Source organism: Phocoena phocoena, chromosome 6 (genome assembly GCF_963924675.1).
Source record: "Phocoena phocoena chromosome 6, mPhoPho1.1, whole genome shotgun sequence".
Classification (NCBI taxonomy): domain Eukaryota; kingdom Metazoa; phylum Chordata; class Mammalia; order Artiodactyla; family Phocoenidae; genus Phocoena; species Phocoena phocoena.
Window position 1 is genome coordinate 45,935,787 of NC_089224.1, and position 14,632 is coordinate 45,950,418.

Here is a 14,632-nt window from a genome sequence, read left to right on the forward strand (position 1 = left end):
CACAACTTCAGTTGAATAATAATTGTCTCCGTTTATGCAGCATTTTCACCTCTAAATCTTACATCTGCATTGCAAATTATAATGTGTTTCATCTAATCAGAAAAAAAAGAATGCTGTTATGATTGCTGGGGATTTTCTTACAGATCCATGTACTGTTCATTTCATAAAACAAGAAAAAAGTGGCAAAATCTCACTCTAATTACAAAGGCTCTAATCACTTATATTTCTATCACTTTTTCCACACAAATGGAAAAATAAATTTCAGAATTAAGGAAATAAGATTATTTTCTATTCTCAATTTCTCTCTGAGAGTCAATCACAACTGACCACATTATAGATCAAAAGTACACTAAATCAAAATTTCTCAATGCAATCATTGATGTCACTCACTAATATTACTATATCAAAGAAGTGTCATGCATAATGACAAAATTACCTTTCTTCAGTGAAAGGGACATGCTTACTATTCATACAAGTGTATATCTGAGCTTACCTGTTTTTCCCATAAAGAAGTCAACAAGCGCAAAGTGACAGCTTTTAGTTGCGGAGTGGTTCCAAGAAGTTGAATTACTCGTAGAATTTGTCCTATGCACACCTAGCAAACATTGAAGAAACTTTGGTTTCATAAATGCAAATGTGGATAACCCCAAGGTTACCAAAGGAACTTAAAAACCTCTTATTATAAAATAAAGACTGAAACGGAAGCTTACTACAGTATTACCCATCTCCTCAGAGGTTGGAGATAGCTTTGGGAGGAGCTAGTTAGCAATTCTGGGGGCATAAAGACCCAATCTCAGACAACAACCAATGGGAAAACTTGATGAAAAAATGATTTTTAAAAATTAATTCTTAAATATTGTAACAAAAATGTTTGGCCCAACAAGGGAAGCAGTGATCAAGGCAAAATTAAAGGGTCAAAATTTCACATGACAACAAACAAAATTCATGTCTCACTTTCTTTTTGCCCCAAAGTAAGTCGCTTAATATACAAACCTTGTGAACACCAAGTGTAGGCAAAGTATACAAGATATCATTGTATAACACAGGTTCCAGTGGTCTTCCTAATTTGAACATCAAAACTGGAATCAGATTTGGTACCTAAAATGAATTTAAGGAACGCATAAATTATGCCTTTTAAAAGAAATCAATCGATAAAGCAATAATATTTCATTTTTCTCCAAATGAATGCTATGAATATATATGAATTAAAAGCCTAAAAAAATGTCAGTTAGCCATTTGTTATTAATGGTAATTTCATAGTACTGCTAATATTCTATCTCTTTTAGAGCCCTTGTTCCTGTGAGCCCTTGTTCTATCCCTTTATACACATATACACATATACATTGTGAGCCCTTGTTCTATCCCTTTATACACATATACATATTACAGGGGTTTTTTGGTGTTAAAAAAATGCTTTTCTTAAACAACTATGACATAAACTCTCAGCAATACAAAAATAATTAATATATATCCTGCGCTAAAGAAGCTTACAGTTCTAATGAGTAGCAGAGTGAAATATTCAATGGTTATTCCAATGTAAAATAATTAAAACCAATTGTAATATAGGGGGGTTAATGGACAAAAATTTCCCTCCACGTTCATACTTCAATCCCTATGCATGACACAATAAAATAAGAAGAGCAAAATCATTTGTGGATCAAAAGACTTAATATTGTTAAAATGGTACTATTTCCCAAATACATCTACATATTCAATGCAATCCGTATCAAAATCCCAGGTAGCCTCTTTGCCAAAATTCAGAAATTGATTCTAAAATTCATTTGAAAACAAGTGATCCTGAAGAGCCAAAACAATCTTCAAAAGGAGCAAAATTTGAAGATTCAACCTTCCCAAATTCAAAATTTATTACAAAGTTACAGCAGTCAAAATAGTGTGGTACTAATGTGAGGATATAAATATAGATCAATGAAATAGAACTCAGAGTCTAGAAATAAATCGTTACATTTAAGTCAATTGATTTTAGACAGAAAGGCCAAGAAAATATAATGCAGAAAGAAGAGTCTCTTTGAAAAATGGTGTTTGATTTTTGACAACTGTATTTCCATATGCAAAATAATTAATTTGGACCCCTTCCTCACAACACATGTAAAAATTAACTCAAAATAGATTTCAGACCTGAATGTAGGAGCAAAAACTGTAAAGCTCTTAAAGAAAATATAGGAGTAAATCTTTGTGACCTTGAGTTAGGCAAAGCCTTCTTAGATATGACACCAAAAGTATGAGCAACAAAAGAAAACAAAACATTTCATCAAATTAAAAATATTTGTCCTTCAAAAGACGCTATAAAGAAAATGAAAAGAACAACCCACAGAATGGAATAAAATATTTGCAAATCATATATCTAATGAGGAACTTACATCCAGAATATATGAAGAATTCGTACAACTCCATAATAAAGGACAAATGACTCAATTTTAAAAGAGCAAAGGATCTAAAGAGATACTTCTCCAAAGAAGATAAACAAATGGCCAAAAAAAAATGAAAAGATACTCAATCAGCATTAGCCATGACATAAATGCAAATCAAAATCAAATGATGCATGACTTCATACCCAATAGGATGGCTTGAAACCACATTAAGTGTTAGCAAGGATGTGGAGAAATTGGGACCTTCATACACTGCCAGTGGGAAAGTGAAATGGTGCAGCCCCTTTGGAAAACAGTCTGACAGTTTCTCAACTGGTTAAACAGAATTACCATATGATCTAGTAACTGTACTCCTAAGTACATACCCAAGAGAAATTAAAACATATATCCACATGAAAACTTACATGTGAATGTTCACAGAGGTATAATTAATAATAGCCAAATAGTGGAAACAACCCAAATATCCATCAACTGATGAAGGGATAAATAAAATACAGCATGTCCATATGATAGAATATTATTCTGCCATGAAAAAGTAATCAACATGGATGAACCATGAAAACATCGAGTGAAGTAAAAGAAGCCAGTCACAAAAGACCACATATTATATGATCCATTTATATGAAATGTCCAGAATAGGCAAATCTACAGAGACAGAAAGCAATTGCTTAGGATCAGGGAGGTATAGGAGAAAATGGGGAGTGATTGCTAATGGGTACAATGTTTCTTTTGGTGGTGATGAAAATGTTCTTAAATTATCTGTCATTATGGTTGCACAATTCTGTGAATATACTAAAAGTCACTTTGTACACTTTGAATGAATTAATTAAATAGCATGTGAATTATATATTATAAATATATATAAAATATATTTATATGTATATTTTATTTTTATATTTTTAATAAATATATAAAACTACATTTTAAAATCATTAAGTGAACATCTATTATGAGCAAGGATCTCTACTTGATGGCACAAAATGTAATGCCAAAAAAAATTTATTTTCCTTATAGTGCATTTGACAAGTTTGTTACCCAGAAATTGATAAATTTCCTCTATCTGCTGTAGTCTTAGAAAACTTGTTCCTTCTAAGCTTAGAAGCCATCTATTTTAATTCAATCTCAAGAAGGAAAAAAAAAATCCTCTTAACCCTGCCAACAAAAAAGTGACAGTTAAACAATGACTCATTAATGGGCCTGACCATCACATACCACAGCAGCATTTGGAGCTACACATGGAATGGCCACAGACACACAACACACAGGCAGAATTTATGATGTTTTTAACAACTGCTGGGGCTCTATTGGAACAGAAGTTCCAGCACCCTCACCTTGAGCAAACAAAAGGAAACAAATTTTTGAATTGGCTTTTTAATTCCCCATTTTAATTAAAAAAGGTTATCTTAGATTGCACTGCACAGGCCTCAATGAATTACTCCTTCTGGGAAGATCTCTACCAAGACAGTTTGACAGATTCTTAGTTCTGAGAAGGGCAGTCAGTACATATAGTGGCATTTTACAAAATAGTGAATTTAATTATATGGCTTTTAACAAATGTTTAAATTATATTGTCAGGAAAGAAATAAAGTATTCTACTTATGCTAAAGAGTACACCTCCTTCATGATCCTCAGACCTAAAGAAGTATGTAAGGGTGTTTAGTTTTCTCTGGTAAGTTCAGAAATTAAAAAACAAAGTGGGAAATTTTTACAGGAAATAATCTTAGATCTTGAGGCTATTCTAGTTCATATTAAATTCTCAAATCAATGGAAAAAGAAAATAGGTGTTATTTCATTAGGAAAACATAGATATAGATATATATGTGTGGAAAACATTTTTTGCATAAAGTCTGAGCTGTTGTTTTCCAAATGAAAAGACATATGTGTATTTATTGATTTACTTGAGATGTCATTATGGGCTCTTGATTCCTCTGTTCTTGAGTCTTCTATTCTCTGGAAGCAAAAAAAAGCAGAGAATGAATACTCTGCCTTTACCTTAAATTTAAAATAAGCCGGCAAGTGCCCTATAATTCACTGTCTCAAGACCTCCTAGTTTCATAAAACTCAATGTTTTCTCTCCCTCCTTCAGAATTCAAGTCCTTGATTTTAAAAATTTGATTTCAAATGATGGAATCATTAAGGAAACCCCTCCCATAAGACTATCAGCAGGTTTCTCAGCAGATATCTTGTAGGCCAGATGGGCATGCAGAATGATATATTCAAAGTGCAAACAATCAAACAAAAAAACCCAGCCAACTAAGAATACTATATCTAGCAAAACTTTCTTTCAAAAATGTAGGAGAAATACTTTTCTAGATAAACAAAAGCTGAGGGAGTTCATTCACTAGGCCTCCCTTACAAGAAATGCTAAAGGAAGTCCTTCAAGTTGAAAGGAAAGAACATTAGACTGCAACATAAAAATATATAAAAGTATAAAGCTCAGTGATAAAGGTAAATGTATAGAAAAATATAGAATACTGTAATATGTCACTTTTAATACTAGAATAGGAGATAAAGACATAAATATAAATAGCTAACTATAAAGATATGTTAATAGATACACAACATAAAAAGATGTAAGTTGTGACATCAATACCATAAAGTGTGTGGGGGGGTTGAAAAAGTAGAACTTTTACATGCAATTAAAGTTAAGTTATTACGAGCTTAAAATAGGCTATTATAAATGTAAGGTGGTTTCAGTTAAGTGCCATGGTAACCACAAAGAAAATACCTATAGAAGATACATAAAAGATAATGAGTAAGGAATCAAAGTATTTCACTACAAAAAAATCAACAAAACACAAAGACGGAAAGAGAGGAAAAGAGGGACACAACAGCTATAATTCAGGCAAAAACCAGTTAACAAAATGGCAATATTACGTCCTTCCTGATTTATAATTACTTTAAATGTAAATGGATTAAACTCCCCAATCAAAAGACAGAGTGGCTAAAAGTTAAAAGACAAGATACAACTAAATGCTGTCTACAAGAGATTTACTTTATATTTCAGGACACACGTAGGCTAAAAATAAAATGACAAAAAAAGATACTCTATGCAAATAGTAACCTCTAAAAGAAAGCAAGGATAGCATAACTTATACCATGCAAAATAGACTAAGTCAAAAACTGTCACAAGAAACAAAGACGAACATTATATAATGATAAAAGAGTCAATTCACCAGGAAGTTAAACAATTATAAATATATATGCACCCAACATCAGAGCAATATAAGTATGCTCAAATATACAAAGCAAATATTGACAGAACTGAACGGAGAAATAGATACCAACACATATAATAGTAGATTTCATTACTCCACTTTCAGTAATAAATAGAACATCCAGACAGAAGATCAATAATAAAACAGAGGACATGAACAACACTATGGACTGAATGAAACTAACAGACATATACAGAACATTCCATCCAACAGCAAGAAAATACAAATTCTTCTCAAGTGCATACACAACATTCTCCAGGAAAGATCCACATGTTAGGTCACAAAATAACAAATTTAAGAAGACTGAAATCATACTATCTTTTCTTACCACAGTGGAGTGAATCTAGAAATAAATATTAGTAAGAACACAGGAAAATTCACAAATACATCGAAACTAAATAACACACTGTTCATCAACAGATGAATGGATAAAAAACATGTGACATAGACACACACACATATATACATACACACAATGGAATACTACTCAGCCATAAATAAAGAATAAAATTTTTCCATTTGCAACAAAATGGATGGACCTGGATGGTCTATGCTTAATGAAATAAGTCAGACAGAGAAAGACAAATACTGTATGCTATCACTTACATGTAAAAATCTAAAAAATAAAACAAACTAGTAAATATAACAAAAAGGAAACAGATTAACAGATATAGAGAACAAACTAGTCATTACTGGTGGGAAGAGGGAAGAGGGGAGGGGCAATATAAGGATAGGGGATTAAGTTTATACAAACTACTATGTATAAAATAAATAAACTAGGGCTTCCCTTGTGGCACAATGGTTGAGAGTCCACCTGCAGATGCAGGGGACATGGGTTCGTGCCCCAGTCCGGGAAGATCCCACATGCCACGGAGCGTCTGGGCCCATGAGCCATGGCCGCTGAGCCTGTGCGTCCGGAGCCTGTGCTCTGCAACAGGAGAGGCCACAACAGTGAGAGGCCCGCATACCGCAAAAAAAAATAATAAATAAATAAATAAATAAACTACAAGGATATGTTGTACAGCACAGGGAATCTAGCCAATATTTTATAATTACTATAAATGGAGTATAATCTATAAAAATTTTGAATCATTATGTTACACACCTGAGATTAGTGTAATAGTGTAAATCAACTATATTTCAATTTTAAAAAAGAAAGAAAAAGTATCTCAAATAAATACTCTAATCTTATACCTCAAGGGACTAGAAAAAGAAGAATAAACTAAGTTCAAAGTTAGCAGAGGGAAGGAAATAATGGAAATTAAAGTAGAAATAAATGAAGTAAATAACAGAAAAAAATCAACAAAATTAAAAGTTAGTATTTTAGAACATCAACAAAATTGACAACCCTTTAGCTAGACTAAGAAAAAAAGAGAGAAGACTCAAAATCAGAAATGAAAGAAGAGACATAACTGATACCAAAAAAATACAATGGATTTTGAGACAACCATGTACAATTATACCACAATAAATGGGATAACCTAGAAGAAAAGGCTAAATTCCTAGAAATATACTTCTCACGAAGACTGAGTCATGAAGAAATAGAAAATCTGAACAGACCAATTATAAAGAAGGAGATTGAGTCAGCAATCAAAAACCTCCCAACATAGAAAAGCCCAGGACCAGATAACTTCACATGTGAATTCTACCAAACATTTAAAGGAGAATTAACACCAATCCTTCTTAAACTCGTCCCTAAAAATCGAAGAGGTGGGAACACTTCTGGACTCATTATATGAGAGCAGCATTATTCTCATACTAAAACCAGACAAAGACATTACAAGAAAAGAAAACTACAGGCAAACATCCCTAATGAACAGATGCAAAAAGACTCAACAAAATACTAGCAAACAGAATTCAACAACACATTGAAAGGATCATAAATCATGACTAAGTGGGATTTATCCCTGGAGTGCAAGGATGGTTCAACATGAAAATCAATCAATGTTATAAACTACATTAATAGAATGAAAGATAAAATCACATGATCATCTCAATAGTCACAGAAAAAGTGTTTGACAAAACTCAGCACACTTTCATGACAAGAACATTTACTAAACTAGGAACGGAAGAAAATTACCTCAAAATAATAAAGGCTCTATGACTATGAAAAGCCCACAGCTAATATCATACTGAAAAATAAAAACGAAAAACTTTTCCTCTAAGATCAGGAACAAGGCAAGGGTGCCCACTCTTGCCATTTCTATTCAACATAGTACCAGAAGTTCTAGGCAGAACAACTAGGTGAGAAAAAAAAATGAAAGTCATCCAAATCAGAAAGGAAAAAGTAGGGACTTCCCTGGTGGTCCAGTGGTAAAGAATACGCCTTCCAATGCCGGGGACACGGGTTCGATCCCTGGTTGCGGAACTAAGATCCCACATGTCACAGGGCAACTAAGCCCATGTGCCACAACTACTGAGCCCACATGCTTCAACTAGAGAGCCCACATGCTGCAACTACAGAGCCCATGTGCTCTGGAGCCCACACACCACAACTGGAGAGAGAAAACCTGCACACCGCAACTAGAGAGAAGCCTGTGTGCCACAATAAAGAGCTTGCACACCACAGTGGAGGATACTGCATGCTGCAACAAAGATCCTGTGTGCTGCAACTGAGACCCAACGCAGCCAAAAAGGAAAAAAAAAGAAAGGAGGAAGTAAAATTATCTCTGTGATAACATGATCTTGTATGTAGAAAACTCTAGTGATTCCACACACCAAAAAGTTAATTAAAACTAATAAATGAATTCAGGAGAGTTGCAGGATACAAAACAAACATTAAAAATCAGTTGTGGGGCTTCCTGGTGGCGCAGTGGTTGGGAGTCCACCTGCCAATGCAGGGGACGCAGGTTCATGCCCCAGTCCAGGAGGATCTCACATGCCGCGGAGCAGCTGGGCCCGTGAGCCATGGCCGCTGGGCCTGCATGTCCGGAGCCTGTGCTCCGCAACGGGAGAGGCCACAACAGTGAGAGGCCCACGTACCGCAAAAAAAAAAAAAAATCAGTTGTGTTTCTATACACTAACAATGAACAATCCAAAAAGAAAATTAAGGAAACAATCGCATTTACAATAGCTCAAAAAGAATAAAATACTTAGGAATAAACTTAACTACAAGGTTAAAGACTTGAATATTGAAAACTACAAAACATTGCTTAAAGAAATTAAAGACAACACAAATAAATGGAAAGACATCTTGCGTTCATAGATCTGAAAACCTAATATTGTTAAAATGTCCATACTACCCATAAAAGTCTACAAATTCAATGTAATCCCTGTCAAAATCCCAATGGAATTTTATTTTTGCACAATAGAAAAACAATCATAAAATTCATATGGAACCACAAAGGACCCTGAATAACCTCAAAACATATTACAAAGTTACAGTAATCAAAACAGTATGACACTGGCACAAGGACAAACATATAAACCAATGGAATAGAACAGAGGGCCCAGAAATAAACCTATGTATATACGATCAATTAATTTATGACAAGGAGCCAAGGATATACAATGGGGAGAGGATAGTCTCTGCAAAAAATCCAGGGAAAACTGGATATCTCCATGCAAAAGAAGGATATTGGACCCTTATCTTACACCATACACAATAATCAACTCAAAATGAATTAAAGACTTAAACATAAGACCTGAAACTATAAAACTCCTAGAAGAAAACATAGGGTAAAAACTTCCTAACTTTGCTCCTGGCGTTGATTTCTTGTATATGACACCAAATGCACAAGCAACAAAAGCAAAAACAGACAAGTGGGCCTACTTCAAACTGAAAAGCTTCTGTACAGCCAAGAAAACATAGTAAAAAAAGGCAACATATGGAATAATAAAAAAATTTGCAAACCATATATCTGATAAGGGGTTAATACCCAAGACATATCAGGAAACCCTACAATTCAACAACAAAAATATAAACAAACAAATAACCTGATTTTAAAAAATGAGCAAAGGACTTGAATAGACATTTTCCAAAGAAGAAATACAAATGGCCACAGGTATATGAAAAGATGCTTAATATCACTAATCATCAGGGAAATGCAAATCAAAACCACAGTGAGATATCACCTCATACCTGTTAGAATGGCCATTACCAGTAAACTAGAAAATAACAGGTGTTGGCAAGGATGGAGAAAGACTGGAATCCTTGTACACTGTTGGCAGAATGTAAAATGGTGCAGTCACTATGAAAAACCGTACGGAGGTTCCTCAAAAAATTAAAAATAAAACTAACATATGATCCAGCAATCCCACTTCTGGAAATTCAGGACAGGCAGTAGTCTCTTTTAAAATTTATTCACAAAAAAACATTAACTGCTCAGTTGCTATTAGCTGCCTGTTCTGAAACAAGAGTCTTTTTATTGAAACACAATTTTCTATAATATTTTATGGAATATAAACGAACTTGAATTGTTTGACTTGTTTAACTTGGCACTGTTAGTTTTTATAATAAAATACACATGAGTATTTTAAAATGTTTCAAATAACTGAAATATTTCAAAGGAATTGAAATCAGGATCTCAAAGAGATATTAGCACCCCCATGTTCACTGCAGCATTATTCACAATAGCTAAGAGATGGAAATAACCTAAATATCCATCAGTGGATGGATGGATAAATAAAATGTGGTATACACACACAATGGAATATTACTCAGCCTTAAAAAAAGAAATCCTGTCATATACTACAGTATGGATAAATCTTGAGGACATTATGCTATGTGAAACAAGCCAGTCACAGAAGGACAAATATCACATGGTTCTACTTGTATAACTATCTAAAGTAGTCAGTCTTAAAAAAAAGAAAGTAGAATGGTGGTTGTCAGGGGCTGGGGGAAGGGGGAAATGGGGACTTGCTGTTCAACAGGTACAGATATTCAGTCTTGCAAGATGAAAAATTGTATACAGTATACCTAACATTTTGATAAGAAGGTATATTTCATGTTACGTGTTTTACACCACAATTTTAAAAAGAACCATGAGATTGTTTTTTAAGAGTCAGAAGAGTCTTGTCGAGTTCATTTAGGTAAATGACTTTATATTACAGATGATGGAAGTGAGGCACAGAGGAATCACACAGTTAGTTGGTGGCAGAATGAGGATGGAAGTCAACGTCTCAGTTCATCCCTCTATTCTATCCTGGCGGAAATGAAAATGATAGAAGATTTCAGGCTGTACATAATAGGATAAAGAGCTATTATGTAAGTCTTCTCCCTATAATCAGACAAAACATACAGAAAAAGTAAGCAGGAGAGACAAAAACCAGTACCTACCTGGAGTCAATCATATAAAGAACAGAGTAGAAAAATTTAACTCTGGGTTCCACGAAAAATATCCATGTTGGCAACACTGTATGAGGCTACACAGAAAGTAGCATAATCTTTCAGAGAGTTCTATAATGAAAATCATGAGTAGGCTATCCACTTATAAATTGAGAAATACAAATAATTATTTGTTATTATTCATTTTAGTTTTCAGATGAGAGATATAATAAATGTTTATAACTACCCTCTTTTTTAAAAGCATGAGAGACTCATACTTTAATACTATATAAGAGATATAGCTATAAATTAGTATTAAAAATTAAGATACCAGTTGAAGAAAATAATTCAAGGCATGATCATCTTATGGAAGTAAGAGGCAAAAATCCAAAGCAATATCTGGTTTTAACTTTTTAGACTTATGTTTTACAAAACTAGACCTGAACTACAAAAGCACATTCTTAGATCATATTTTATACATATCCTTGGATAAGTGCTGAACCATCTTTGCACAAGACTCTCTCCTGTGAAAAAATGGAAGTAATCTATGTACACAAGTGTATTTGCCATTTATAAAACAGTGGTAAGATAACAGTATGTGTTAAGTTAGAAATGAAAAGATAAAACATGAATCTAAAAAAAATTTTTTATTGAAGTATATTTGATTTATAATACTGTGTTAGTTTCAGGTGTACTACACCATGATTCAGAAAAACATGAAATTTTATAAAACAAAGAGTGAATATGCTAGGATGGTACATATAAAAAAAGCATAAATACATTCTTTAATAATTTTAACATTGACAGAAATTTTTAAAAATTATTTATTCTACAAAAAAGGGGCATAATGTACTATGATTTTTTTAACATTAGTTAATTCGACCTTCTTCAATTATTTGACATGTCTACTTTGGTATCTACTTATTATTTAAGTAATACAGTGAAAAGCAGTCCATTGAGGGATGTGCTGAAAAACTAATTGCTTCCTTTACTTGTAAGGAATCTGCAGAAACACAGCAACATTACAGTAATATAAACACAGTATAATTTTTTCCTTCTGTGGTTCATATTATATTTATATCACAGCATTATAATTAAATAAGTGGTCTAGGGTCTTGAAGTTTAACCTCTGAGAGTCAGATAAGGTCAAGGGAAGATAGGTATCTAGAAGATTGCTCCCACTGGGCAATCTTCTTTCTGATATTCACTCTAGCCTTATTCCAGTTCAGCCTGAGCATCTGATCCATAATGACTCCTCCAACAGTAACAGCTAACATCTATTGAACAGCGACTGTAAATGCTCTCCTTAGCACTTTATAGAAATCATGATTATCATGTTTGAAATGACACAACTGAAGCTTGTAAAGGCCAAATAATGTGCTCAAGGTAACAGAGCTAGTATGTACTGGAGGCAGCACTAGAGCAAAGCAATTTAACTCTGAAGAGCCCAGGTACTTGCCACTTTGCCTTACCAAAAGTAGGGATGGCATCTTCCTCACCTTTGAATCTCAGGTTCCAGCATACCGTAAGTGCTTTTAGAATGCATAAACCACTCCTAATTCCTTTATCTGCTCAAATTCTATTTGCAAGATGGATCTTATAATAGTGTTGCAGCTATTTCATTCGGTACCCAATTATTAAAAGCCTACCACTTGCAAAGAAAAGTACTTAAAGATAGTACTCTGACCAAATTAACTTTGAATCAGAAAAATTTACCTGTTAGGTAAGTGTTACCAGGATATCAAAATGTTACCAGGACATCTTCAGAATCTGAGGTAAGAATTTCCCAGTACGTAGAAAAATAAGTTCAGCAACACAGGAGCTCAAAGTATGGAAAAAAAGAGGATCTACGACAAACTAGAATGGATAAAGTCAAGTATCATATCACTTGAGGAGTCTGAAATACCTGGAAGAAAATAATCATGACCTTTCTCAACCTAAACTTAACTTCTAGGTTAGCCTCCTTAGTCTTCTGAATTTAATTATCTCTCAGAGTCTGGCAATTTATATATTTAGAACATGGTATAAGAAAACTTAAATTATAAAGTAATAGTCACACTATTAGTATGTAATCACCAGTGGGAAAAAGGAGTATAACCACAACTTCTTTCAATTGCTAACATTTTAACAACTTGCTATAAATGATAACTATAATGACTGAATTCCTGAAAGTATAAAATTTCCTTCCTAAAAAAAGTCGGTTTTACATTTCTATCATGGTAAGATCTAAATCTTTGGTAGTCTGACTGGTAGAACAAAAGTGAAAAGCCAATATCCTGTTAAGTGAAGTATAATGTGTGTATTTTTCCTTTCAATTCGGTACAGTCGATTTCTACTACTGCATATGTCACTGACAATAAGTCTTAAGTCGGAGAGTTGAAAGGAGGAGTCTGAATGCCCTCCAACAGTGAGATATAATTAAATACAGCTCAGTGAGATAAGCAACTATGTAATAAAACTAGAGTCAATGCTTTGAATGTATTAAAATAGTACATTGCTCAAGGATCCCAAAGCTATGACAGTCAGATCAATTTACTGGAATATGAAAAACTATGCAAGACTGACAATGGTAAACATGAGCCAATTCATACTACATTTGAGGGAAAAAAAGATTTAATGGTCAATACAAATTGGCTGAACATAAAGTATGACTCCAAATCCTCACTTTCCTTCTTCAGTGACAAAAAACCTTTGAGGTATAAATAAGTGGTAGATATTTTATACCATGAATTGTATTTATAAGGTCCCAATTCAGTCTCAAATGAAAGCCTTAACATTAAATAGGGTTTACATGAATAATGGTAAACAAATGACCTGACTAGAAAGCTACATTAAACAAAAAGATTCACACCCAGAATGAAGTAACATTAATGAAAAAAGCCAGAAACATAAAAAAGGATTGATATAAATGTCTTGCAACAATGAATAAGAAGACATTCAATTGCTTGGAGTAGACAGTGTATTGTTAAGGAATGACAAAAAACAGATTTAGTAAACTCCTATCCTGCATAATCTTCTGCATCAAGGAATAATATTAGACTAGAGAGATGAATGTTAGTAAGAAAACACCGACAGTGACACCCATGATAGAAGCAGACAGTACAAACTGAAAGAAAAAAAAAAGACGATGATGATTAATCCATGAATGGTTTTTAGAAAAACTGATTATTAATGGGGAGGAGAAATCCTAACACGTTACCACGTAAGAAAAAAATTCCAAATGGATTCAGGAATTAAATATCAAAGAGAAATAGATTAAAGAATCTAGAAGAAATGTTCAGTGAATATTTACATGCCCTCTAGAAAGAAAATAGCTCACTATGCATTAAAACAATGAAAGTAAAGATGGCTACAATTCAAGAACATTTAGAAAACAAAAAGAGCTACTGAATTCAAACACATATTAGCACAACAAAAAAATTCAACAACAGTTGAAAGATAAAGTTAAGGAAATTCTCCTCAAAAGTGGAGTAAAAATGTAGAGAGAAGAAAATAGGGGAACAAAAGACAAGAAAAATATAAGACCAGTACAGAATTCAAGGTCCAAGCAAGAGAAGTTATAGAAAGAAAGATCAAGGTCAGTAGAGGGAAAGAAATTAATGACAAAATAACAAAGAAAATTCCCCAGAATTCAAGGACCTGGATTTCCAGATTAAAAGAGCCACCAGTTATCCAGTACAACAGAGGAAAAAAGATTCACACTAATACACATCAGCATTGAAATTACAGAGTATGGGGCAAAGAGAAGATTCTGAAAGCTT

General features: G+C 33.4%; 1 protein-coding gene across 3 annotated transcripts in view; it reads right to left on the reverse strand.

Annotated features, from left to right (window-relative positions):
* Nucleotides 1-14,632, reverse strand: part of FOCAD (focadhesin) — a 284,287-nt gene that overhangs the window by 164,824 nt on the left and 104,831 nt on the right. For 2 of the 3 annotated variants that reach the window (XM_065878458.1, XM_065878460.1), the window contains 2 exons: nucleotides 994-1,098; nucleotides 494-595 (listed from right to left, as the gene is read on the reverse strand). In XM_065878458.1, the coding sequence (XP_065734530.1) occupies nucleotides 494-595; nucleotides 994-1,098 (207 nt within the window). The remainder of the gene's footprint in view (nucleotides 1-493; nucleotides 596-993; nucleotides 1,099-14,632) is intronic. The other variant, XM_065878459.1, reaches the window with a different exon arrangement.